Below are 24,488 nucleotides of genomic sequence, written 5' to 3'. Positions count from 1 at the left end.
TCTGCATGATAGACATGTGATTGAAGATAGCTACCAAAAGAATGTGTGACACACTGAACCAAAAATTGATTAAAATCTAGAAAAAGGATTGGCTTCAGGCTCCTGAAGAGATGAACTCCGCAGCCTGCTTCTGCTACCACAGCTCAGTATTCTCTCTGCTCTCTTTCTAGAGAAGAAACTTGTAACAAATCCATTGTCAAATTGAGCTGTGTGCCTTGCAGGAATGAAGGATATGAGGCAGACATGACACATGTGATGTCAAACTGGCACCAATGAGAAGTTCAAATTGGCAATACTGAAATTCTCAATGGTGACCATCAACAACCCATTATCATCTCCAAAGTGCTGCTGGAGACAGCAAGAGGCACAACCTAAAAATAACAGCCAAACCACTTAAATCCAGAAAGAAATTAACAATCACATCTTGATTCTAGGGGAGGCTGAGGCGCTACTGGCATGAAAAAAGCCACAGAGAAACCAGTAACTCATCAAAATTAAGCAAACAGCCAGGTATTGGGTTGAGACTGTGTTCCCAAAATTATGCCCAATACCTAGTATTTGTAGTACAGTCCTTCAGGGAAAATGGCTTTACAAATTATTCAAGAGAGAAATTGCATCTAATACCTGCTTCAAGCAAAAAAAGCAATTGGCAATAAAAAAATGGGCTAAATGGTAAGTAGCTAGACTAAATCTTATCTAAATCTTTAGCTAGGCTAAATCTTATGTTTCTAGGACAATGATGGCACCAAGTAGTCAAGATGACTTGCTGTGGTCACTGTACACAAAATAATCTACTAATTTCAAATACACCAGTGGTAATGGTTTTGGAATCCATATTGCATATTAATTGTTCTCAAGTGTAATATGAATAAAATTTTTCTAATGAATTACAAAAACACTCCAATCCTCATTTCTATGGTGGTGCACTAGATAGAACTGAACTAATTACTAGTACTAAACAAAAGGTCAAAAACAACAAAAAAAAAAGACTGAAAACCGCTGTGGATAGACTACACAACTACCTATAACTCAAGGAATTTTGCAAATACCTGCATGAAACATTTGTAACACCTATGGAAAACTTCAGAGGTTAAAGTAATTTAGTTGTGTAAGACGAAGTATGGCAGATTCTTCTTCTCACAAAGAAATGGAATTGTTGCAGCAACTCAAACAAGAAAAATAATTTGCAGAAAAGCAACAACTTGCTTTTGAGTTTTGTGAAGTGTTGGTTGCTTTCAATACCAGAGATAAAATTGAGTTGAAAGTACTGACATTTATTTACATAATAGAAAGCAATACCAGTAGTCATTTCATCTACAGATCATAAATTCTGCCAAGACAGATACAGATCTTATAAAAAGTATTCAGTTCATAAAATAAATACATAAGCATTTACAGAAGTATTTGTACAACTGCTTGGCTTCATGCTTCCATATTAATTCCCAGCAGTTTTCTTCTATAGACTATTCTTAGACAGATCTTGCTCATTCTGAAGAGCTGACATTATCTATTTATCTATTTAAAGTACTAAAGCACAATATTAAACTTTAAGTGGATCCGCTACAATTAAAAGAATTATTTTAAGTATATAATCCAATTCAAAATACTAAAACCATTCAAATGTATTGCAGAATTATCACATTATTCTACAAACTTAAAACCTCTTATTTTTCTCCTTTGTCAGCAGAAAAGTATTAGCATCTCGTTTAACATGCTTTTGCATTTAAATTATGTAGCAGTGTAGTGCTCCACCAGAAGAATTACCAAGTATATAGATACTGTACTATATAATGCATTTATGCCACGTGAGATAAATATGTATCATGACACGAGAAGCAAAAGAGGACAAAACATTAATGGGTCTGTGACACCTGCAGTTCATCACATCACAGATTCACAGGGGCTGACGAGGGAGAAGTTGACAGAGTGGACACCAAGACACAGGGTACAGGGAGCCTCTGTTACTTTACTTTCTGCTGGCAGCTGGTTCAAAAGTTCAAGTGGGAAGAGCCAGCAGGTTTCAAGTGCAGTGCAGAAGCATGGGAGATTCAAAGAGTAAATTTTTAACAAAAGGACAGGATTAAGAGGGGCATTGTTAACGCTTAAAAATAACTGTTAACCATCATGCACATTGGTTTAAAAAGACGTTCAAGTAATTCACCTTCTTAAACAGTCTGAAAGTATGTTATTCACACTGAGAATTCAAGTCATCAAAAGATATCCACTAATAATTTCTTTCTTTGAAAATGTTGTATCCCATGAAAAAAGCGCACTCAAAAACCACTTTGGTGCCATAATTTATAATTTCTAGTCCTGAGAAAGCTATTGGAAGCAAGCTTTATGGAAATACAGTTTTTATGGGAACTAAAAAAAACTATTACAGAAATTAAATTAGTTGTTCTTTCTAGACTGATTTACAGTCCTTAGGTTGAACCCATGTAATTTAACATGCACATTAGTTTGCACATAGACCTAGTTTTTAATTTAGATCCTCATAGTAAATGTATACTGGAGATTTTGACTGCTTTAACTACAAGTAAAACTATAGTCAAGTTAATAACTTCTTCTGAAGTCTCTGATTCAACATACAAGATACAGTGATAAACCTGTTAGGTGCTAGAAAGAATTAGCTATTACCAATACTGGTAGCCCCCAAAAATTAAAATAAATTTAGTTAATTGGCTACAACTCTGCAAATCTGCATGAATTGTCAGATTTCATTGTAGCTAGTAATAACAGCACAATCAAGCATCAGCCAGAACTTTTTTTTTTTTTTAAAGCAGAGCTTACACCACACTGTAACCTTTTAATATTCACTAGAACAGGATAACCCTCCTTTAATACCAGAGGGAAAAAACACATTTTTAAATTACTCTTAAAAGTAGTTTTTCCTCAGAGTTAAAGATTGCTTTGTACCTCATATAAATAAGTCAGTCTTACGTTAAGAAAGTTGCCTGTAAAATGAGAGAAACTAACATTCACTTAACATTTTCTGGTTTTATGTCAGATTTATATAGTTTCCAGGCAACTCTTATTAAACAATAAAAGCCCTAAAATCTACTACCAATGAAGGCAGTAGTAACATCAGGTTAAGGTACAGTTACGGGTTTTTTAAAAAAATACCTCACAGTGATTTTTACAAACAAATTTCACTCCATTTCCTATCAATATTTTTATTTGGCCATCACCTTAACACAAAAACAGACAGAATGGGTAGGTTTTAGATACTTGGTAGGTATTGACCCAGCTAATTGTAAATATTTCTTGTTAATATTTTCATGATAGCAAAATACTTATTCACATTGAAATAACTTCTGTTGTGGCTGAATTCTGGAAAGGTTTTGAGGGGCCAAGAGGATCCCACAAGAAATGGCTTAATTATTAAAGCACAGGTAGTAAAAGACAAAGTATCTAGTGTAAGAACTCGTCAATAACTGTCAGATCTAAGTCTCTGATATCTTACCAGCACAGTATAAAGAGTTACCATTTGAAGTCATTAATGAAAAGAACTAATATTCTAGGTAATCATATTATCTATGAACTCATAATATAATCTGACTTCCCAAACAAAGACTGCTTGCTAAAGCAGTTTTGAAATGTTCCATTTCCTTTACTTGTTTTACAATAAAAGAAGATGGCCATTATGCTCATACAAACATTTAAGTATCTGCTGATATACTGTAATATTAACTGTAACATCATTTGAACATAGTGAGACTTGTGCTGAAGCATGTCTTACCAGTTGAGTCTTCTAAGTCAATCAGCTTGGGCATTAAACTTTCAGGTAACTTTTCTGGCAAATCATACCCATTCTTCCTAGCAACTACCAGATGAAATGCAGCACAGAACTCATCCAATGTCAGTGCCCCATCTTTATCAAAATCTGACAGTTCCCTAAAAAGGAAAACAGTATAAATAAAATTTCTTAATGTTAATTTTTTTTTTCAAAATACATACTTCCACTGTGCTACTTGGAAGATCAAAGAATGAAGTTTATAGTTCACTAAAAACTTCATAGTAGCACCACATGCTTTATTCTTCAAAAAGGAGCTGTCATTAATAACATTTCTTAGAACTTAAATATAGTTTAAACTCACTTTTATTTCTCCAGGTTTTCAACTTATTTCAGATAGCAATACACAGTATTGTTTGCCTGAGATTTTTAGTATAGTATCCTAAGGAAACAATAGTGCCAAGGCAAAGTGATAACTTTAGTAGGAAAATACCTGAATTAGAAATCACTGAACTTAAATAAAGTTCAAATCTGCCAAGACAGCATGCAATGATGCAGCCTAGAATAAACTGAAATACAAACTTTGTGCCAAGTCAAAGTTAAATTTCTCAGCAAGTCCTACTACGTGGACTAGTAAAAATTCACACCTGTACTCTTCATTTAAACTTAGACTTGAATAAATACATATAGATATGGAATACTTGTATTTGAATACATCTTTAACAATTAAACCCTTGATCCACCTACTTCATATTCTGAAGTGGTTTCAATTTCTTCAAATGCTCAATGTACCCTGCAAATACTGCCAGCTAGAACCATTAAAGCCCACTAAAATATTATTGGCACAAATATGAGTAGGACTGAACTCACTAGGGAACTAGCAAAGTTTCACTTAAAACCTTCTAGTAAGTAGATTATTAGATGACTGCATGGTAGCTGTTATCTTTCTAAATAATTATCCCGAATAAAGACCCACTGCACTTACCAAATATGAGAAAGTTCAAGAATAGGTAGTTTTGATTTAGTGAAAAATTCTTTAGCTGCAGATCCTGGAAAATTACAACAACCATTTTTAACATTTGAAGCAAGTTAAATTATTAGAAGACTTGGGGTTACAGTAAAGTAGAGGAGCTACTTAGCAAACGTTTTAGGAAAAACGGCACTAATTACTAGGGTTAAAAGTAAAAAGGGAAATTAGTTTCATGTATTTTCCTGAATGACATTGGGCTTTACTGTAACATTATCAGTAAAATGCAGAACTTCCTTCAAAATGATTCACAAGCCTCAGTAAACAACAAAGTCACTGTAATGGAAGTGCTGCACCCACAATTACATTTTTAAAGAGTAACTTACCTGGTATAAATCCATTTAGATCAGGTTGAATAGTTTTAAACTGATTAACATAATACTGCCTTTGTTCATCAGTTATTTTCCAGGGGTCATCATAACTACTTGATTGCCTACGAATTTCATTTGTTGTTGTAGCTGATGCTACAGTTCGTACTGTTGTCTGGTCCTGAAATGAAATATTTTTCCTCAGTATTATCTGCCTAAAATGATTTTATGAATTCTCAACTTCTTCCCTTCAAAAAGTCAAGCACAGTTAAATTTTGTAGTATTTTAGAAACTGCAGAAAACTATCAGCAGATTGCATTTGCAGGATATTAACATGGTATTGTTGCACACTGGTACATATGGATAGGAATGACTGCAGGTATGTAAGCAGAAAATAAATTATGGCACATACGCAAAAAAGATAAACACAAATGTTTTAAAGTAGTAATTGTTGACGTTTTAAAATTAGTAGCTTTCAGTTAATCATTCCAAACGGAGCCAACTCAATGAAACAAGTATCTGTCAGGTAAATAGCACTGAAGAAATTACAGCACAGATACACAATAAACATCTGCAGGGAAAATTATAAAGGGGAAAAAAAAAAAAAGGACTGCAACATCAATCTGAATGAAGCAAATCAAATACCAATAAAGTGTCACACCTGGACAGAAGCAGGATGCATGGCTAAAAGAGCACTGGTTGGTGGGGTATCTGCAAAACTGACCCAATTTTCTTGATGGGGTGGTGGTGAATGGCCAGACCATATGGGATCACTAGAAGTAGATGAGCCTGAAAGCAGAAGAAACATTTCCTTTTCAAAAGACAGCCTTTAAAACTTCTGGAGAACTATGGATATGGAAAGGAGTTAAAACAAAATAAACAAAAAAATATTAAAAACAACAAAAAACCCAACCAACAAAAAAAAAATCCCTCATGAAACACATGCTCCTCTTAGGGAGATACACACTTGCGGAACAGTGAAGAAAATTAAACCCAAACTGCACCATGGTGATGAAGTTCACCCCTGACAACTCACTCCTGTAGATTTTCACATTATATATATATGTATTTATATTATATACAATATATACACATTATATAATATATATTATGTATTTCACACATGACATACAGCTTATATCTCTATTAAACAGACAAAAGTGAGTAACAAGATTATTGCAACATGTGGTAAAATATAAACTGGATTTTACCCATGCAATGGGTTTTGAATGAGTTAATGAATAATCCATATTTTCACTTAATTGAAATGAGCAACAGTTGCATGGGCAAACAGCTACCTAAATGTGGCCTAAAACCATGCAACATTATTATCATTATTTATGTTTTTTGTTCTTTAGGTCTTAGTTTGCCATTCAAAGAACAAAGTCTTGGAAATGCCTTTTAAGAATCAGTGCTTTGGGCACATGTTTGGTTTTTTTCCTAAATAATTTCTAGGCTAACTTAATTCAGTTGCTTAAAAAAAGAATAAAAAGCATCCATATGGAGTGCTGGCAGCTGCTGTGTATTAACTATTGGGAACACTTTAAATGAGATTCACTCACTGCCTTGTCATAATCTACTTCTGAAGAACTGCTGATGTTCAAATGTCTTAAGCAACTGTAGAAAGATTTAGCCACCCACTGCTCTATGTACAAAACCCTCAAAATCATCTTAAATTGCAGATGAAATAAAAATTTCAGGAACTCTGATCACGGGGAAAACAAACCATCTAGAACTAGTCCAGAAGAGTCACAGGAATCCATTCTACTCCTTGTATTTTAAAAGAAATGCTCAACTAAAATCTAAACAGCAGTTGTGAAACTGATTACTTTTATCTACTCTTCTTGCATAACTGTTTTCTTTTGAAATACGTTCAAGTCATAGGAATTTCTGCCTCTTAAGTACTCTTTAATTAAAAGTTACCTTTTTCCTAGGATAAAGTAATAAGAGAAATGCTTAGAACTTTATCTGTGCTCTTCTCCTACATACAATAGCCATAATTGCTCACTACAGATTTAATCTTCAATTAGTAAAAATGGAGACTTCCAAAGGGAGTAAGATTTTTGAAGGAAGAAATAAGACAAATACAGGAAAATGAACGCTACATTATTTCTGAAATTCATCATAATATGAGAATACCACAAGGGGGTTTAGGGGACTTGTTGTCTGTTGGTTGGTTGGATTTGTTATTTGTTGTTTTTTTTGAAATTAGCTTTACTAGGCTAAGAAGGTATTATTAAGTATTCCTTTTGCTCCCAAATTTGTCTTCCACTTGTGGAAGGTCCCACTGTGGCCCAGAGCTTCTCGTGACTTTATCCAAAATTGCTGAGAACATAGGCAACGAGTTTGACAATAATTTTTGCCTTTGTGGCATTCTTCAGTAGCTGCTCTAACTGTAAAACACTTGAAAGAGAAAAGCTGTGAGTCTCTCTCCACCTGGTCTCTCTCAGCACAGGGCAAGAGGAGACTTCAGACAAGTCCTTCCTGTCTATCTTTTGGATATGCCACACTCTAATGTTACTTTTGATAAAATGAATCTCTCCTTCCCTGCCCCTCAGACACTGACATTTATACCACTATCTTTACATATATTTATACTACCTTTACATCTCTCAACAGCCTCAGTGCAGTTCAATTTGTATCCCACTTTACACAGAGCTTCTTCCAAAGCAATACTTTGACAATGATGGAGATGCCAGTAGCACCAGACTGTCGTACCTCCCAAGCACCAAAAGAACTGTTTGCTTTCTCCCCTGTTCAAACCATCCCAACAAGAATACTCTTATTTTACTCTTCCTGCCATTCTTTCTATGATGCACCTTTTTAAGACCCAGGATGGTTAAGGCAGGAGAGCACTGGAGGAAAATTACTAGCAACTGTGGACACCTGGATCTGCACATTTAATTGTGGACTTTCACCAACCAGTAATTCAATTCTTAATCATTACAAATACATCTATATGACATGTGAATTAGGATGAGGTGAATCACACCTCATTTCCTTCTCCAAATACAAAGCCAGACTGGGAGCACTGAGGTAAAAGGGAAAGTGGAAGAAAATTAGTTCATAGAGAAGACTCAGAACAATCAGTACCCTTTTTATTTTTATGATTCATGACCCAGTGAAGAAACAACCTTCAGTGGTGTACATTTTCACCAATGAGAACACCATAAACAGCATTCTGAATAGAGAGGAGGCCTAAGACCAGTAATCAGATTTGAAGAGCTGGAAAGTCTAATACACTGTGTTTAGTATGAAGAACTAACTTGAATTCCTGTGGCTGCTCTGTGGCTCTCCTCTAGCTTGAACATCTTACCAACACATTATAACTTGTGAAAATTTCTCATTTACTCTTGGCCTACGGTTACACCACCACTTTAAGCTTTTAAGTGTAAAAAATGGTCTACTTAGATAACATTTACTGTCTTGTACTTTTAAGTAACTATACAAGTGGGGGTTTACTTACATAGAACTAAATTTTCAACTAACTTTGTAAATTAGCAAGAGCTCTCCTTACCACCAATTTTTTATGAAACAAAACCAGAAGGTGAGTGTAATTTTGGTAATAAGGAAATGCTGCAGAGGTCTTCCCTCCCTCAGTAATCACATCCAGGTAAGAAAAAATTCTTAATTTGTAACTAGGGCAATACAAACAGTTACTGAAGTGGTAACTAGGAGAACAAAGGACAATTTTGTCCCCTTCAAACACAGTATATATCTTAGGACTGTTAGCATAGTAGACATACTTGACTTCTGTTCATGCAGTTTTCTGTTTTTTTATTTCATGAACTGTAGCAAAATCCCTCAACAATGAAAAGACAGACATATGACTTAGGCCTGCAAGCTCTAGGACGTATTCAGACATGAAAAAAGAATTCTGTTGCAATACCAAGAAAAGCTAACAGAGGTCCCGTGATTTAACAGAGACCCTCAGATTTTTTGACTAATTTGAACTCATCACTGGATGCTACCAACATAAATGCTCTGCTTCGCTTCCAGTTCAAGAAGACTACAAGGTAAAATAAAGCCCCTATTCTGATATGCCACTCAACCATATCATTTGAAGTGGGGAAGATGTTCTTTCTCTCAAGTTTGTATCAGAATACTTATGGTAACTGAACCTGTAGTACAAAATGAGCTGAAAAGGTAGAAGTATGAAATGGGTTTTTTCTTCTTGTAACTATAGGAACAGGAGGCTCTCATGTCATATACAACTCTACTTATTACAAACAGTTCAGTCATCCACCATATTATTCTATGAAGACTTACCTAGAAAAAATGTTAAGAAGATCAGAGATGCAATCCAGAACTGAGACCTAACAACATGATTTCTGAACAGCTTTATCTTCTACTGTTAAATCAAGACACCTGGAAGACTTGAGAGACTAAGCTTCCAATAGAATTGATTCAGAACATTTAAGGATGAGACCTAAACTAACAACTGCATTCTAGAGAGGTGATCAACATCTGTAACTGAGCTTTTAATTCTGGATAATAAAATAAAATGCACACACCTTTCTGGGGCACTCTTTACAAAAAGCCTTGAAGAAATGGCAACAAACACTGACTTCCTATTTCAGGTCACTTATGTGTAAGCACACTGAGGTAGTCACAACAGTGCCTCAGAGCCCAACTGTTTATAAAGCATCACTAACACTACCCTCACTGAATTACTGGACAACTCAATGCAACAAAACAAAACAAAACAACAAACATACAAATTCTTTTGTTCTGTGGAGATGAAAACAAGCTTTTTTCCTCAAGAAATTGATTACTACAGCTATAAGTTTTATGCTCTAGGCTTCTGATACATAAAAAGGTGCAGGATTTAAAAAAAATTATCTAATAATTATTGTACAGTCCACATCAATACAGAAAGAACCATTTAATTTTGTTCATTGTGGGAGTACAATGATGCACCAGAGAGTCTTTCCTATGCACCAGAGAGTCTTTCCTTTCCTGTTTAAGCACATCTTTCTCCAAACAAAAAATTTATGGTCTTATTTTTGTCCTTCTGGTTTAAAGCAGCATGCTGTTTACTATTAGATCTATCAGAAACATTTTTACACTTCTTGTTCCATGTGTTCAGCTGACAATCCCCTTAACATTCAAGAAGTGTTTCACACAAGCAGAGAGACCTGGGTTCTTACTTTTCTTGGATCACAAGTGAAATGGCATAGCCCTGCTTTAAATGTTACAGAAATAACGTCACACACTTGCAAATTAACAGATTTCTCAAGAACATCTTGCATGGGAATCAAGATGAGCTTGCAGTACTGATTTTAAGAAAAGTAACCAACAGTCTATCTGGGTCTACCTAAATGTCAGATAATTTTTCTACAAAACACTGTCCCCTTAAAATGAAGGCTCAAGAGGAGGGAAAAGATTGAATAACTGTCTACAACAGCCGAAATTCAAAGGCAGAAGAATCGCCCAGAATGAATCAGGATGACAATTTTTGTTAAACTAATCAACTAATACACTATAGATGTGTTTCAGTATGAAATATAAAATTGACAAGTGTTGAGCTAGTTCAGATATATTTTCATATTACTGAAAATTTATCCATTAAACATCATTTATCCATCAAACATTGCAAAACTGACATATTAAGGTGATATTAAACACTTTATTTTTAAAAGGACAATATTAAACTCTTCAACATAAGGAATAATTTGCATGTTTTCCTGGAACTCTTGATTTCCTAAGTTAGAAAAACTTCACAAGTTAGAAACTGGCTACCAGTCAAACTTATATTTCAGCTTGGAAGATACCCTGGGTACTCTAAAACCAGGACTCCAGAAAAGCAAATCAACTAAACTGCGCAAGAAAGAAATCAAGAACAACTGCTGAAAAATCCCAGTACCTAAACTGAACCTTTAGAAGCAATTATTTATACAAGAAGCAGACTGGCACTTCGTAGCAAGTAACATTCAGGACACTGGCATAAATCTCTGAATACAATTAATTTCACTTCTAAATAAGTTTTATTTCCTTATCCAACCAATCCTAATAACAGAATTCCTGGTCCTCCATGTTTTTAACTACAGAATGACAAATTGAGAAGTAATATATTAATTTTGGAATAACACAAATGAAACCAACCAACCATGTTTTAATCTGAAACTACAGTCTATAAAGTACAGCATACTATTTAGCAGTATCATTAAAAAAACCCAATCTGAATTAGAATTGCTTCACTGTCCCCAAATACAGCAAATATTTCAGAAATAAAACAGAAACTTTTGAAATTCAATGTATTAAAGAGAAAGCTTTTTAATCTGAGCACACATACAACAACAGGGAGGGTCTTCATGTTAAATAAAGAGCAATAAAGGATTAAAACCTTTACTGAAACAAGCAGTTCTAGCTTGACAGACTAGAGATACAGCAGCTTCAGTTACGTTTACATAAACTTTAAAGAAAAAAAAAATGTTAAGAGAATTAGTTATTCTAACAATTCATCTAATCTACCAGAAATGTAATTTAAACAAACAATGCATTATCTGATGCTTTCCCTCAAGATCCACACGTGTTTGGATACACTGACAGTTCCTGCAGTTTCAGTAGCATTTCAGTTTTGTATTAGAAAACTTCCAGTGGCAAACTTTCATATTCTTTTTCCCTCCCTCCAAACTCTAAGCATTTCCCATACCACACTCATAAATGGATCTGCCATATGCAAGACCACAGAGTCCACAGCACTGCCATACGTGTGAAAATCTGAATCTGCAAGAGTTTCCAGTATACAAAAATACAAAGAAACTACTCTCACCTCATTTAATATACTTATTTAATAATTCCACAACTTTTGGTTACAGCTGAAGCATAACAGAAGACATTTATACCTGGTTGTGCTTCACTAAATGGAGCCCAAAAAGGCCCAGGTCCAGCAAGAGGTCGTTCATTATTTCCTCCGCTGGGATGGCGGTTGTGCTTCCTCCATGTATGTGGAGAGGTTGGTGGGGATTGCTGTGGTGAAACAACTGGAGATGTGGACTCCTAATAAAACAAAGGAACCTTTTAAGTTTTTTACTAAATAACTAAAGACATAAAAGCCTATCTAAAACCATTATTTCTAGGAACAACCATCACTGCAGTTAAAGTCTAATTTTAGAGAGCGAAAATTTTAGTATTTATTAAAGTGAGGGAACAGGAGAAGTCAGGTACAGTATGACTGGAACTGGACACATTTACTTCAAACAACATAATCTAATACATTTTTAACTTGGCATTCTTAAGACAACAACAATGCCTAGTTAAATGACTTGACTACAAAGGAAACTAGATTATAAGGCTCACTTTCACTTGTGATAGTTACATTTGAACCCAGGTCTCAAAAGAAGATTACTTACATATTATCATACCTAATTTTCATCAAGTGATTCACAATCAGTTACTCTCATTTAAAAAACAAACAAAAGACAGAAAAGACAAAAATAGATAGAAGATTTAAAAAGGATATTTTTAATATGCAAAAACATAGATTTAATTTTTTTTCAAAGAATGTTACCACTTAGGATATACTTCTTTGCTATATAAATTACAAGGTAGTTTTGCCATGATGTTAAGGCTCAAGATACTCTCTAACCCCGTATTATATTATATTCTCCCAGAACAGGTAGGCAGAGAACCACACACTCAATTCTAACTAGAATCAATTCTCATGAGATATCCATATTACCACATTATTCCATTTCAAATAAAATACAAAGGAAAATTATTTTCTGTTGGATGAAGTATTTATATAGTAGAAAGTACTTTCCTCCCTATATCTAGATCTTTTTTAATTTGTTTGGCGGATCTTCCAATTTGAACTAAACTGTGTTAGTGAAAACAAGTATGACAATAAACCAAAACTTGAACTCTGAGCTTCCTGAAAAGTAAAAACAAACCTAACAATTATAAAATCTGTTTCAGCAGAAGAAAATTTTTGTACTCTTATGTTAACAACTGTTAACATACATCAAGTACTAACAGCCAGATAGACTGCAGGCTTTCACATGATTCTAAGACTGAACCGGTTTGCTTTGCCGAGTGTTCAAAGGTCATTAAGCTTTTTAATCAATATAACATCTGCACAAATCTGGAAGTCAATGAGAAAGCGCCATTAAAAAGTACATACTAAAACTACATTTGCACCTGAACAAAAAATTTTAGGGCCCTGATGATTGGTTTCTTTCTAATATGCTAATGTAAACTTTCAAATTTTTCCCCCCTCTGATTTTTTTATTTCCTGGGATACAAAGTCAGCCTAGTTGTTCCTGCAACTGAGGTATTTTCTGAAAGTTCTGAGTCAGATTTTCTTTAAATAAGTTCAAGGCCACAAGACTTTGAACTTTCTGTGCAAAGCATTTAAATGATGCCCACAAGCACTGGCAGAGCATTATAAAATAGCTGGGAGCAGTACTAATTCATTTCAACTTTTATTCAGGGATCAGCTGACTGCATAGGCAAATTCACTGTTTTTCCCTTGTACCTCCACCATTTAAATATTTTTCTGTTGCTGCTCCATGCCCTCATGGCATATGTCTGAAGATTTCTTCTCTTAGTATCACATTTGATAAGGAATTTATTCAATATGTCAGTCCATTGTAACCCTCAGTGGTACTGGGGGGCAAGAAAGAAAGGAGTGAGGGCATCTGGAGAGCCACTTGTATGCTGGAAGCTAGAACCAAGGTTAAATGGCTAATCTGCTTAGCATAGTGCAACAGGCCCTAGGAGAACCATGATGATGCATCAGTGAAAGCAATTAAAAGCTTCTTCTTCCACCAGCTTTTACACAAGCCATCTTCAATCAAACAAGATTTGAAGACATTTGATATTTTAGACAAAATACCATGAGTAAACTTAGGGAAAGCTATGTTTGGTCACATACACTATTCATTTACTCCAGCATTCTTGCTCTGATATAAGTCGGGTGGTTCAGAAAGACAGATGAAGGACTGAGGTAGAAATTCATATGGTAGTCTAATTAAAGGAAACCATTCACTACTTCCAGTAACTGCATGTGAACAGTAAAACTCTTGACACATAGTTCTCATGAAGCAGCCTTGCCCTTATGAAGCTGCCACTATTCAGTAAGCCTCCATTTAACATTTGGTCTCATGCTCAAGGCATAGGAAAAAATTGTAAACAGGATCCTCAACTTTAAATCTTCTAAATGTTCACTTTACACGTGGTTCATGTGATTCTGTAAAGCATGTAACAATGGTAATCAGGAGCATCAGAAGTACAAGCATAATAGTTAACTTTGTTCTCAATATTCCAGTCAACACAGTATCAGAATTTTGAAATTTACAGATTTCTCAGAATTGATCTGGAGATCCAGCTTACAGACTTCATAATTATTGAACAGCAAAAGTGTGTCATTAACTTCAGTACCAAAAAGCTTCTGGAAGAGGGACAAGCCACATCTCCAGCTTTACTGTCATTACAAGACAACAAAGCAGTTTAAGCCAAATTTAGATGGCATAACTGTAGCACCATCTTTCTCCTTTGCAATCCCAGTCATTCTCATAAACCACTCCTGGCATTCATCAGTCCTGCTTACTAGAAGCTTAGCAAAGCTAAACTCCTTAATTATTTTAAGTATGTATGTATATGTGTGTGTGTGTATATATATATTTATATATACACACATATAAATGTGTCTGTGTGTATATGTATTTTACAAATGGCTTAGCCAAATCACTGATGGCTTGATGCAAGTATTAAGAAGGTAAATGCAAGCCAGAAAAGACGGTGGAGGAGGCAGGACTGTAGAAACATTGACTCAGATTTAAAAGCAGTCACAGGAAAACACAATGTGTCGGGTTTTGCCGTAACTGTAATTACATACAGGTTCATCCACCCCTTATATACAGGTTAACAGCAACTACGTATCTGCCTTTGCAGTGGGTCAGACATTGTCATTTTCATATAATCATGCCTAGAAAACAGGTTTTGCAGTCGAAACTTTCCACATTCATTTTGCTCTATGCTCCACTTTTAGAGACAACTCTGTTCCTCAGCCACAGCATTCACTCAGAACTGAACATTCTGAAAGTGTGTTTTGCAGCTGAGGAAGCAGTATTGTTCACTTTCATCTGTCTGTTTTATTAACAGAACAAACTAATTCTGAAAACTTGGTATCTAGGACTAGAGTTTTCTGAGAGTAGTATAGTACAGAACCTAATTTAATTGCTCTTCAAAATCCTAACATGCAACACGAGTTTGCCTAATTTGGGCTACTGATAACTCGTCTATCTTGAATGTCACCAATTTTAACAGAAGTTACCCCCTGAATCTCCTTGGGAACTTGATAATTTTACTCACCATCTACATACTGCAGCTGGAGTAGCATTTATTACATTAGCTACTATTAAAATCTTATTTTGATAAAAAGCTTTAGCACTTTCAATGCAATTATATTAAAACATTTTTAATACTAGCTTTTAGTTTCTCTCTAAACAAGTCTCAATAAAGATCACCGCAATTACAACATCCTGTTTTTTACCATCTTAAGGCATTTATTTATCCTCTTTAAATTATTTCAGAAAGTGGACTTAAATGCCAGCATGTTGACATAAATAGTTAAGAACTATTTAACGTGTTTATGTTAAATCAAACCAAACTGCTGAGTACATTCTTCTCAAAAACTAATTAAAAAATAAGGTTATAGCTAGCAGGAAAAAAATTAAATAATCCATCTTAATTGGAAAAAACAGTAGTTGTAAAAAAGCCTGATTTTTGTCCAACTGGAATTATGAAACCAAGTCACTATGAAGGAGTCAGAACTTGAACTTGGACTTGAAAAATAGCATATTAATTTAAAAAGTTGGTAAAATATATGGCCCTAAAAGAAAAACCTTAATGAAGCTAAGTCAAACTGGCATGAGGCAAAACAATACTGTCCTAAATCAACTCTGAAGGGATCTTGACCTCAAAAGGGCATTGCAAGCATTCATGAGTCAAATGAGATTATAAACCTTTTCCTGGATCTCACACCTCAGGCCAGAAGAAAGCCTCCTAAGGAGAATTCCAGAGACAATGAAGCCAGACATGGTATCCGAAGGGTAGTTCTAAGGGTGTTGTGATCCAGGTCCTGATACCACACAGCCTGCATAAGAGTCAGGGAACAGATCCATCATGAAGATTATGCTAGAGATGGTAATCGCACTGCAGAACCCATGTTTTTGTAATCAACCAGCATTCATACTGAGGAACAAAACAGTCCAGTTTTCAATGTGACCTTCTCCACATGCAGCACTAAAAATTTTCAGAGAGGGGAGGTGTGGTTCAGTCAACTACAAGTTTGTTAGCCTGACCTCAACAGTCTGAAAGGTTTTAAGACTATGTTTTGATGAAAATTGTAATTAAAAACACAAATGGAAAAGGAATTAATCACAGCATAGCAAATTTCACCTAATTTGGTTGATAGTATTTCTGTGATTTTCTAAACAAAGAAGCAGCACTACATTTAACCTGAACCTCAGCATACTTCAGTGGGGTGCAGTGCAAGATAATCCCAACAATGTGGACATTAATACAAGAATCTAAGGTGCAAGAGAACTGGCTACAAAAGGAGCAAAGCTGGACTGCATCAGAATGGGAACTATAGGATTGAAGGGAAGTTTTTAATAATACTCCCGAATGACTGATTTGGGGTATGCCCTAATTCGATACTTTAGCTGTTTATGCACATTAAATAGCATGCTGATGAATTCTGGCAACAAATGTAAGGAAGTATCAGACAGCTGCTAAGGTATATGAGGTGAGATGTATCAAGCAAAAGTAGGGAAGTACCCGACAAAATTGTGTTAATACTGATGAGATCTCAAGAAATACAATCTGATAAAATATTTTCAGTAAGAACATATTCAAAGGGGATTAAAGACAGAAAAGAATTACGAAGATTACTGGTAACTACTTTGAGGCAAAACTGACACTACTGATGTAATCACTACTGATTGCTTTGTCAAAAGAAACCCAACAATGCAAAAGGGGAATATGACAGTCCTGCAGTAAGTACTGTTGGTGTTCTGCAGCTAATACTAAGGATAGAACTGCTATAAAAAGAGGTATTACTTGACCTGAGTAAAGTGGGAATTCCCACCAATATTTCCCTGTATTCCCAAGACTCTGGAATAGTTTTCCTCAACATGGCCAGTGTGGATAAAAGGCTGCTATTTCAAGACAGAACCTTGATTTCTTTTTTTAAACTCGCTTACCTAAAAAAATTTCTCATGGTAACAGAGAGTAAGACTAAATGACACAAAATGTCTTCTCCAGCCCTGTACTCTTAAACAATGTATTTACTGTCAGATACACTTTACTGAAATTACCTATGTAATCTACAAAATAGAAGCTAACAGAAAGGGACTACTGGCAAAATCTTAAAGGAAAATGACAGCTTCTGACAGTTAAAAAAAGGTGAGATTATCAAATTTTGACTGCTAGGGATACCAAATTTGAGCTGTCTACTCCCTAAGACTGCACTGATATAGCAAAAAATGGATTGCCAGTATTACACTTAATGCATACACAGGTACATGAGTACCTTTTATTTTCACCTGATACAACAGGGATCAGCCTGAGAGTATTGCAAGACATGTTTTTCAGCTATGAGAGCCTAAACATCTATCATAACTAGCTACCCACCTTTCTTGGAAAAGGTGGCAAGCCAGGTGAAAGTATCCAAAGCAGTACATAATTTTGTTGCTTCTTCTAAAAAACTGTTTTCAGTACATTTGTCTTACACCTTATAAAATAAACAAAAAAGCTTCCACCTACAATGATAACTCCTAATTCTACAAGGATTGCTTTAAAAACAAACAAACAAACAAACAAAAAAAACACGTCCAAAACCCAACACAAGAACTCAACAGAATCTGTATTCTCAAGACTAGCCCAAATCAACATTTTTAGTAGGACAGCTCCAACTACCAAGGCATAGAGATACATATACACAGTGATTAATATATCTATATCAACAAAAGTGCTGGTGTTCCAACCTACTTAGCCTTAGCTAAGAGTTGGGGCTGTTCTAACTAGCTATACTTGCTGAAATTAACAGCAAGTTTCTCAGTCAGTGTCTGCTTCTAGGATCGATGTTTATAGTTATGGCTAGAGAATGGTGTGCAGAACCAAGGCCACTGCTCAGCTCTGAGGAACATCTTATGCTCCAAAAAGAGAAAAGGAGTAAAGAGGTCACACCCTCCTTTAGGGAGGAGAGGACAAGGTAAATGACCAAAATTGACCAGAGTATTCTGTAGTATATGTATCATACTCAGTATAAATTTGAGGGATCACGAGGGTCAAACCATTTCTGCCTTCTTCGCTTGGCCTTTTGCCTTTGCCCTTCTTCACCTGTTCCTGTTTGCTTCGGCATCCTGGGAGGATTCCATCCATTTGCCTGCCTGAACTTTCCCAGGGCTGCCCTGATGCCTCAGTGGTGATGGAAATGTTACTGGTGGGCATGGGGGAGTACTGTGGTATCATTTTTCTGCATATTTGTATATATTTAATAATTTTTCCTGTTTTATTAAAGCTGTATAGTTTAGTTTCCAACCCATAAGTCTCTCTCCCTTGTTTTCTCTCCTCTCTTTATCAGGGAGGGGGATTAATAGAGATCATCTGTCATTCAGTTAATTGCCAGCCCAGCATTAAATTGTGACAGTTGCCCAAGGAAGCTGTGGCTGCCCCCTCCCTGGAAGTGCTCAGGGCCAGGCTGGATGGGGCTTGGATCAACCTGGTCTGGTGGGAGGTGTCCCTGCCCATGCAGGGAGGTTAGAACTGGATCATCTCAAAGGTCTCTTTCAACCCTGGCCCTTCCATAACTTTCACCCAATGTTTTGTCCTTACTAGGATGTGCAGTCAACATGCCATCTAGTGAGTAAAGGCATCTTTTACTATCAGTCTTGACTCCTAGAATCAAATCTGCAGCTTCCATGACAGCAGGGTGTGACTTCTGTCACCCTCTGTTAATACTAACAACACTACAAAGTTACAAACTTCTAGACAGTGTTACATTTACATAATTCTGGGCCACTATAAACCAAAAATGCCACCACAAAACTGGGTAGGGACCAAAAAAAGGATGTTACTGAACTTAGCTTACGCTTACTTTCAAAGGTGAACTCATAGCTATTCTTTAGAAAAACCAATCTGTTTGCCAATTCCTGATGCCCTGCCTCCAAGAGTGAATCTCACTGAGGGAAACTGCCAAAATAATGCATTGATAAAGAAATAGTTCTAGCTACGACATTTCAGTAGGCAATATTCCAAGACAAATTCTTTTACATAAATTAGTTGTAATTGTAAGATACTCACTTATGCATGACAAATCTCACCAAAATGGAAAGCTTCACATGAAAGAACCCGGTTTTTAAAGATGAAGATTAAGAAATCTTATGATTTCATAGAAATAATACTTCAGACAAAGTATTTTATGAAATCACGTGCCAGGCATATAGATTATGAAAGCCAGTAAGTCATTTAAGGAATGACCTGTGATTGCTGACCTCTTCATGAAGTGATTGGGAGTTCTCTCAAACACAGGTAGCCAAAACTAAATGGCAACAAACTATCTTCATATCTACTGCAAGCCTTCTTTTCATCAAAGCCCATACCTTCAGTTTGAGAGAAAAGAAGGTAGTGTTGGCTGCTGTTAATCTGCCTTTTCTTTATATTGAAGCAGTCTGGGTTATTCCCAGAGAGACTAATAAATGTCTGAGTGATTCCTTGACTCACAGAAAAATTAAGGGACTTTTACATTCCTCGATTCTTTACAAAACAAGCCCAGGAAAGAGCATACAATAGGGAAGAAAACAGGTCATTCAACAGTTACACACAAACAGCATAATTTAATATTTGCACTCGGTGTTCTTGCTTGTAGAAAAGACAATTAAAAAAAAATTTCCACATGGAAGGAGAATGTAAAGACTGTAAAAAACCAAGGAATTATAAGGAGGCACAGCACTGTAAACGTTTATAGTTTTCACTTAGAGATATCCTGTATTTGAAGATGAAAGAAAGAATGAACAAAAGGAAATCAGTTTTCTCATTATTAGAACGTAATAAAAAGGTATGTGAAAACTCCTCTTATTTCTGGTTCTCATTGTCATTACTTAAAAATTTAGTAGACAAACAGTAAAATGTAAGGCAGAGAAAAATAACCATGAGACTTTTTTTTCCTAAATAAAGTGTTTCAGATATAAAGGTACTGGAGCATGAAGGACTAGAAATCATATCTTCCATGCCATCCACTACCACTGTTCCAATAAGCAGGAAGCCAATGTGATCTAATAAAGGAGGTACTAATATAATAATGATTAAAACTTTATATTTGCTACCAAATCTTACACACTGATTTTCTTTTCTGTCTCAATTCTTCCCATTACCACTAGTATTTTAAACCCTGATGGTATGACTTCATAAAAAGTGTCTCCTATATGCAAGTAGTTTAGAAGAGTATGTGGTGGTCTTGTACAATATACATTAGTACAATTTATGTTTTTTAAGCAACTATATCAAAACCAAAAAGCTTCAACCCCCTATGAAACTGACAACTAAGCACCAAAGTAGTGATTAAGAGTCCCATTTAAATCTTTAAGTTAATTTACCTGTTGATCAGTTGATGTACGTTGCTGAACTGCATCATGGCTCACAGAGCCTTTTTTGACTTGTATCCTGCCAGGTGGAGGAGGAATCACACCTGAATATGAAGCTGAGTTATCAGCATCTGAAGAATACAAGGCTGTGTGTCTTGATTCTTGTTCATTCTTTGACACAACAAATCTGGGAAGAGGGAGGTCCTTTACTGTTAAAAAAAAAAGAGCAGACCATTTACTATACAGAAGTACAATGCTTAAAAATAAAAATGCGTTTCTATTTTGTAGTTAAAATTTCACACATCACTCAATTATTACACACAGAGACTGCTTCAATAGTCAAGCAACACCTGCAAGCTAGAAAAAAAAACACCAAATACTCTTTCTGCATTATACTTCATGACTCTGCTACTCAAGCTGTGGTTTTGGTATATGAAGAGGACTTCAAATAGCTCCAAAACACCTCTGTGCTACAAGTCCACATTAAATGTGGAAGCAATCAGTTAAACCTCATTTAGCTCCTTTTTCTTACTTTTGCCAACATGTAATTATTGAAGCGTAATTTTAAAAATCTACCATTTCTAGCACATACATAAAGTTAGAATCTCAATACAGAATGGCTGATCAGTAAAACAAATGTTAAAATACTTCAGTACATTCAGTATAATCCTTTAGTGAGCAGATGACACATTTATATTTACAACAGATAACAATCCGGTCTCATTGCAAAAACTCCAAGTATTGCTTAAGCGCATCTGTGTACACCTTTAGCACAGAAGCTAAATTAGCTGTTTTTCTGGGGTACAGCTGGGAACATTCCAGTATCACTTTGCTTTGTTACACACACCTAATGAAGCAAAGTTTTTACAAAATGCTAAGAGATCCTTATTTTTATGTACAATGATTCCAGAGTAGTCTGATATAAAAATGAGGCTATGCAAGTATTCAATTATTCTCTGCAAGATTTCTACCATTTTTCTGAATCCAACCACAACTTTCTTGTTTGTCTACTGTGACTAAAAATAAATTAGAAGTCTACTGTTCGGCTTACTTGGAAATTATTTTTCCAACACAAAACAGATCTACAAGCACAGCTCAAATTTCATTTGTTAACTTCTTACATTGGCTACTTTTGGTATTGAAAATGACTCAGTGGTACTAAAAACTGAATTAAGTTGAGATGAGATTGCATACAGTTTATTATATAAAATATTTTAATGCTTATTACATAAACAATAAACTGATTTGTATTTGAAGAGTGTAATTTGAATTCATAGTACTCAACAACCATAGACACCTTTATGTATTCATCCAGTAGTAAAGAATAATGCTCCAAAATTCTTGATTTAAGTCTGTCACTAAGCACAACTCAAAATGCCAAACAGTTTTCATCACAGGGAAGGAGCATGCAACATGGCCTCTGCTGAATTTGTGGTTACCCATCACACAGAAACACTGTTAAAGTGATTCCAGATGCCTTCCTCATTCTTAGATGCCCCTTTTCACATTACCATGTTGCACTACATGTGCACCCCATGTTGCACTACTAGGAAATATTCGTACAGCTAAACAGTGAACTACAACCAGCCAAAGCATGAAAAAGTCATTGTATACAAGTGAAAATTTGTATTCTTTTAAAACAGGGGATCACACGGACACTAGAACATCCAACTAACACAGGGGAAATCTGTGCAATCAGTTTTTCCAGCATGAGGCTTTGGCATAAGATACCTAGCAGTAGTCACAAAATAATACAGTGGAGCCTAGCAGCAACAGAAAATACCGTCTTCTTTAAAAACAAGATGACCAGATAAATATAGGTTTGCCTTGCTCTATGAACTTTCCACATGGCCAACTGAGATCTGCCATTTTTACCTCTGTTGTCTCCATCTTTTCCCCGTAGCAGAAAAAAAAAATAAATTCATTCGAACACTACATTTGTTAGCATCCAGAAATCCTTCAATTATAAATGTAATTGCTGTTATGAATGGAATTAAATCCTGATGTTGAATTTATTAGAAAGTTATGTGTACTTTTTACACCCACATTTAATTCCACCAAAAAACTGTATTCCATAATTAGAAAGCAGTTATTATTTTGAAATAGACATTGCTTGTTAGTTTTTCAATTTTTATCTTCCTGGAAGGAAAATTTGACTAGTTTCCACTCAGCAACTCAGGTAAAGCAAGCTTCCTCTCAAAGAAATACACAGTGAACCAAACAGCACAACAAACATGGAGAGGGAAAATGCCAAGATAAGAGAGTGAATAACATTAAAACAATAATTGAATAAAATATAAATGAAAGGCAAAGCTAAAAAGCTTTAAGTAATTTTAAATGTTGGTTTGGCATGACTTTAACAGCTCATCTTCAAGATCTCTTAGAGATAGACCGTGGGCAGAACCCAGCTGGCCAGGCTGCTCAACCTTAGATTTCAAAGGAAGGTAAACCAAGTTCTTAATCATTTTATGAGTCCTCAGCCTGCCATATTTAGCTGTTTAGTTGCTGCTACAATACTTGAATCATCCTAGAAGTAGAAGCTTCATAGACAGGACTGGAACCATGGCAACAGGCAACCAAAGCTAAAAACAGGGTAAAAATAGATGTTCTGTTGCACTTCTTCAATTTAGTAGGTTTGGAACCAGTTACAGAAACTTATTTCTAGAAGTCCAGAAACTATTACAAGAATTTCTAGTATTGTCATGAATCAAGGAAATGTATTCCATTATAGAAGTTCCAATGGTTACTAAGTTTAAAGCAACACATTCTATATTTCAGAATTAATTCTGTACTTTCATTTCAATTTTTTCCTTCAAATGTCTTCCAATTTTATTTTTTTAATAGGAAAGCTCATTCTATTTATCTTCCATTAAAATATAATGAAACATGTAAAAACCCTAGAAACAGCTACACATATGGGTATTTGGCAAGAAATCCCATGACTGCTATACCGAGTCTCAGTTCTACTGGATTTAAAGAGTCAAAGGTCTCTTTTCTAACTTCTTGATCCGACAGCATTCTGCTACAGCTGGCTAAGGCTTTAGATTCTGGAACAAAAACTGGGGAAATGGTTTTTGAACACAGAGTGGTTCATAAGCAGAAGAGAAACTGAATACTAGTGGAACATTGTCTGCAACAAAGTACCTTTTCAAAAAAGCTATTTTATAGCTTTATCAAATACTTCAGTCCTATCAGATTGTTTTTAACATAGCCTCCCTATCTACACTGTTTAATCTAGATCCTCTAGACACAAAAGCTCCTAAGCCTTCTTTTAATTACTAGCATATATAAATTATATCATAAAGTATTCTACAGACATAAAACCTAGCCTGAAAGTCACCTTATATGCAAAGCTGTGCTCCAAATATACCTCTAAGTTGCAAACTATGCGGCAAAGGGCTTATGGTGGCTTAAAACTCACTACTTCATTTTCCTACAACTCTTATCACCTCAGAGCAACACTGACATGGATGTGTCTTCTAATCTTTGTATTTGTGCTAAGCAGCAAGAGAACTCAAACCAGGTGTGAAGGAATGTGACTTTAGAAAATATGAGCTTTTATGTGTTGCAGCCAAGGCTTCATAAATTCAGCAATTACAAAAGCCTGCAATGTTGCATTCTTCTTTTATCTCCCAATTCACACTAGTCCTATTAGTACTTTATTCAGAGTATGGTACAGCACACAAATTTTCACATTAGTAATCTACAGAACAAACCTGTACCTACATAAGTTGGCAGTAGTGGTTGATTTACCCCACGATGAAAACAATACTCAGTAAGGTATTCCACCTCCTATTTATTGCACAATAAGAATACACTCCCTCACA

General features: G+C 35.4%; 1 protein-coding gene across 6 annotated transcripts in view; it reads right to left on the bottom strand.

Annotated features, from left to right (window-relative positions):
• REPS1 (RALBP1 associated Eps domain containing 1) overlaps positions 1-24,488 on the bottom strand; it is a 64,903-nt gene that overhangs the window by 24,556 nt on the left and 15,859 nt on the right. For 5 of the 6 annotated variants that reach the window (XM_030446818.1, XM_030446824.1, XM_030446821.1 and 2 more), the window contains exons 3-8: positions 20,674-20,870; positions 11,917-12,070; positions 5,730-5,857; positions 5,087-5,249; positions 4,719-4,782; positions 3,740-3,894 (exon numbers count right to left, since the gene is read on the bottom strand). In XM_030446818.1, the coding sequence (XP_030302678.1) occupies positions 3,740-3,894; positions 4,719-4,782; positions 5,087-5,249; positions 5,730-5,857; positions 11,917-12,070; positions 20,674-20,870 (861 nt within the window). The remainder of the gene's footprint in view (positions 1-3,739; positions 3,895-4,718; positions 4,783-5,086; positions 5,250-5,729; positions 5,858-11,916; positions 12,071-20,673; positions 20,871-24,488) is intronic. The other variant, XM_030446822.1, reaches the window with a different exon arrangement.

This window comes from Calypte anna, chromosome 3 (genome assembly GCF_003957555.1).
Source record: "Calypte anna isolate BGI_N300 chromosome 3, bCalAnn1_v1.p, whole genome shotgun sequence".
Classification (NCBI taxonomy): Eukaryota; Metazoa; Chordata; class Aves; order Apodiformes; family Trochilidae; genus Calypte; species Calypte anna.
This window is presented reverse-complemented; position numbering and strand designations above follow the sequence as displayed.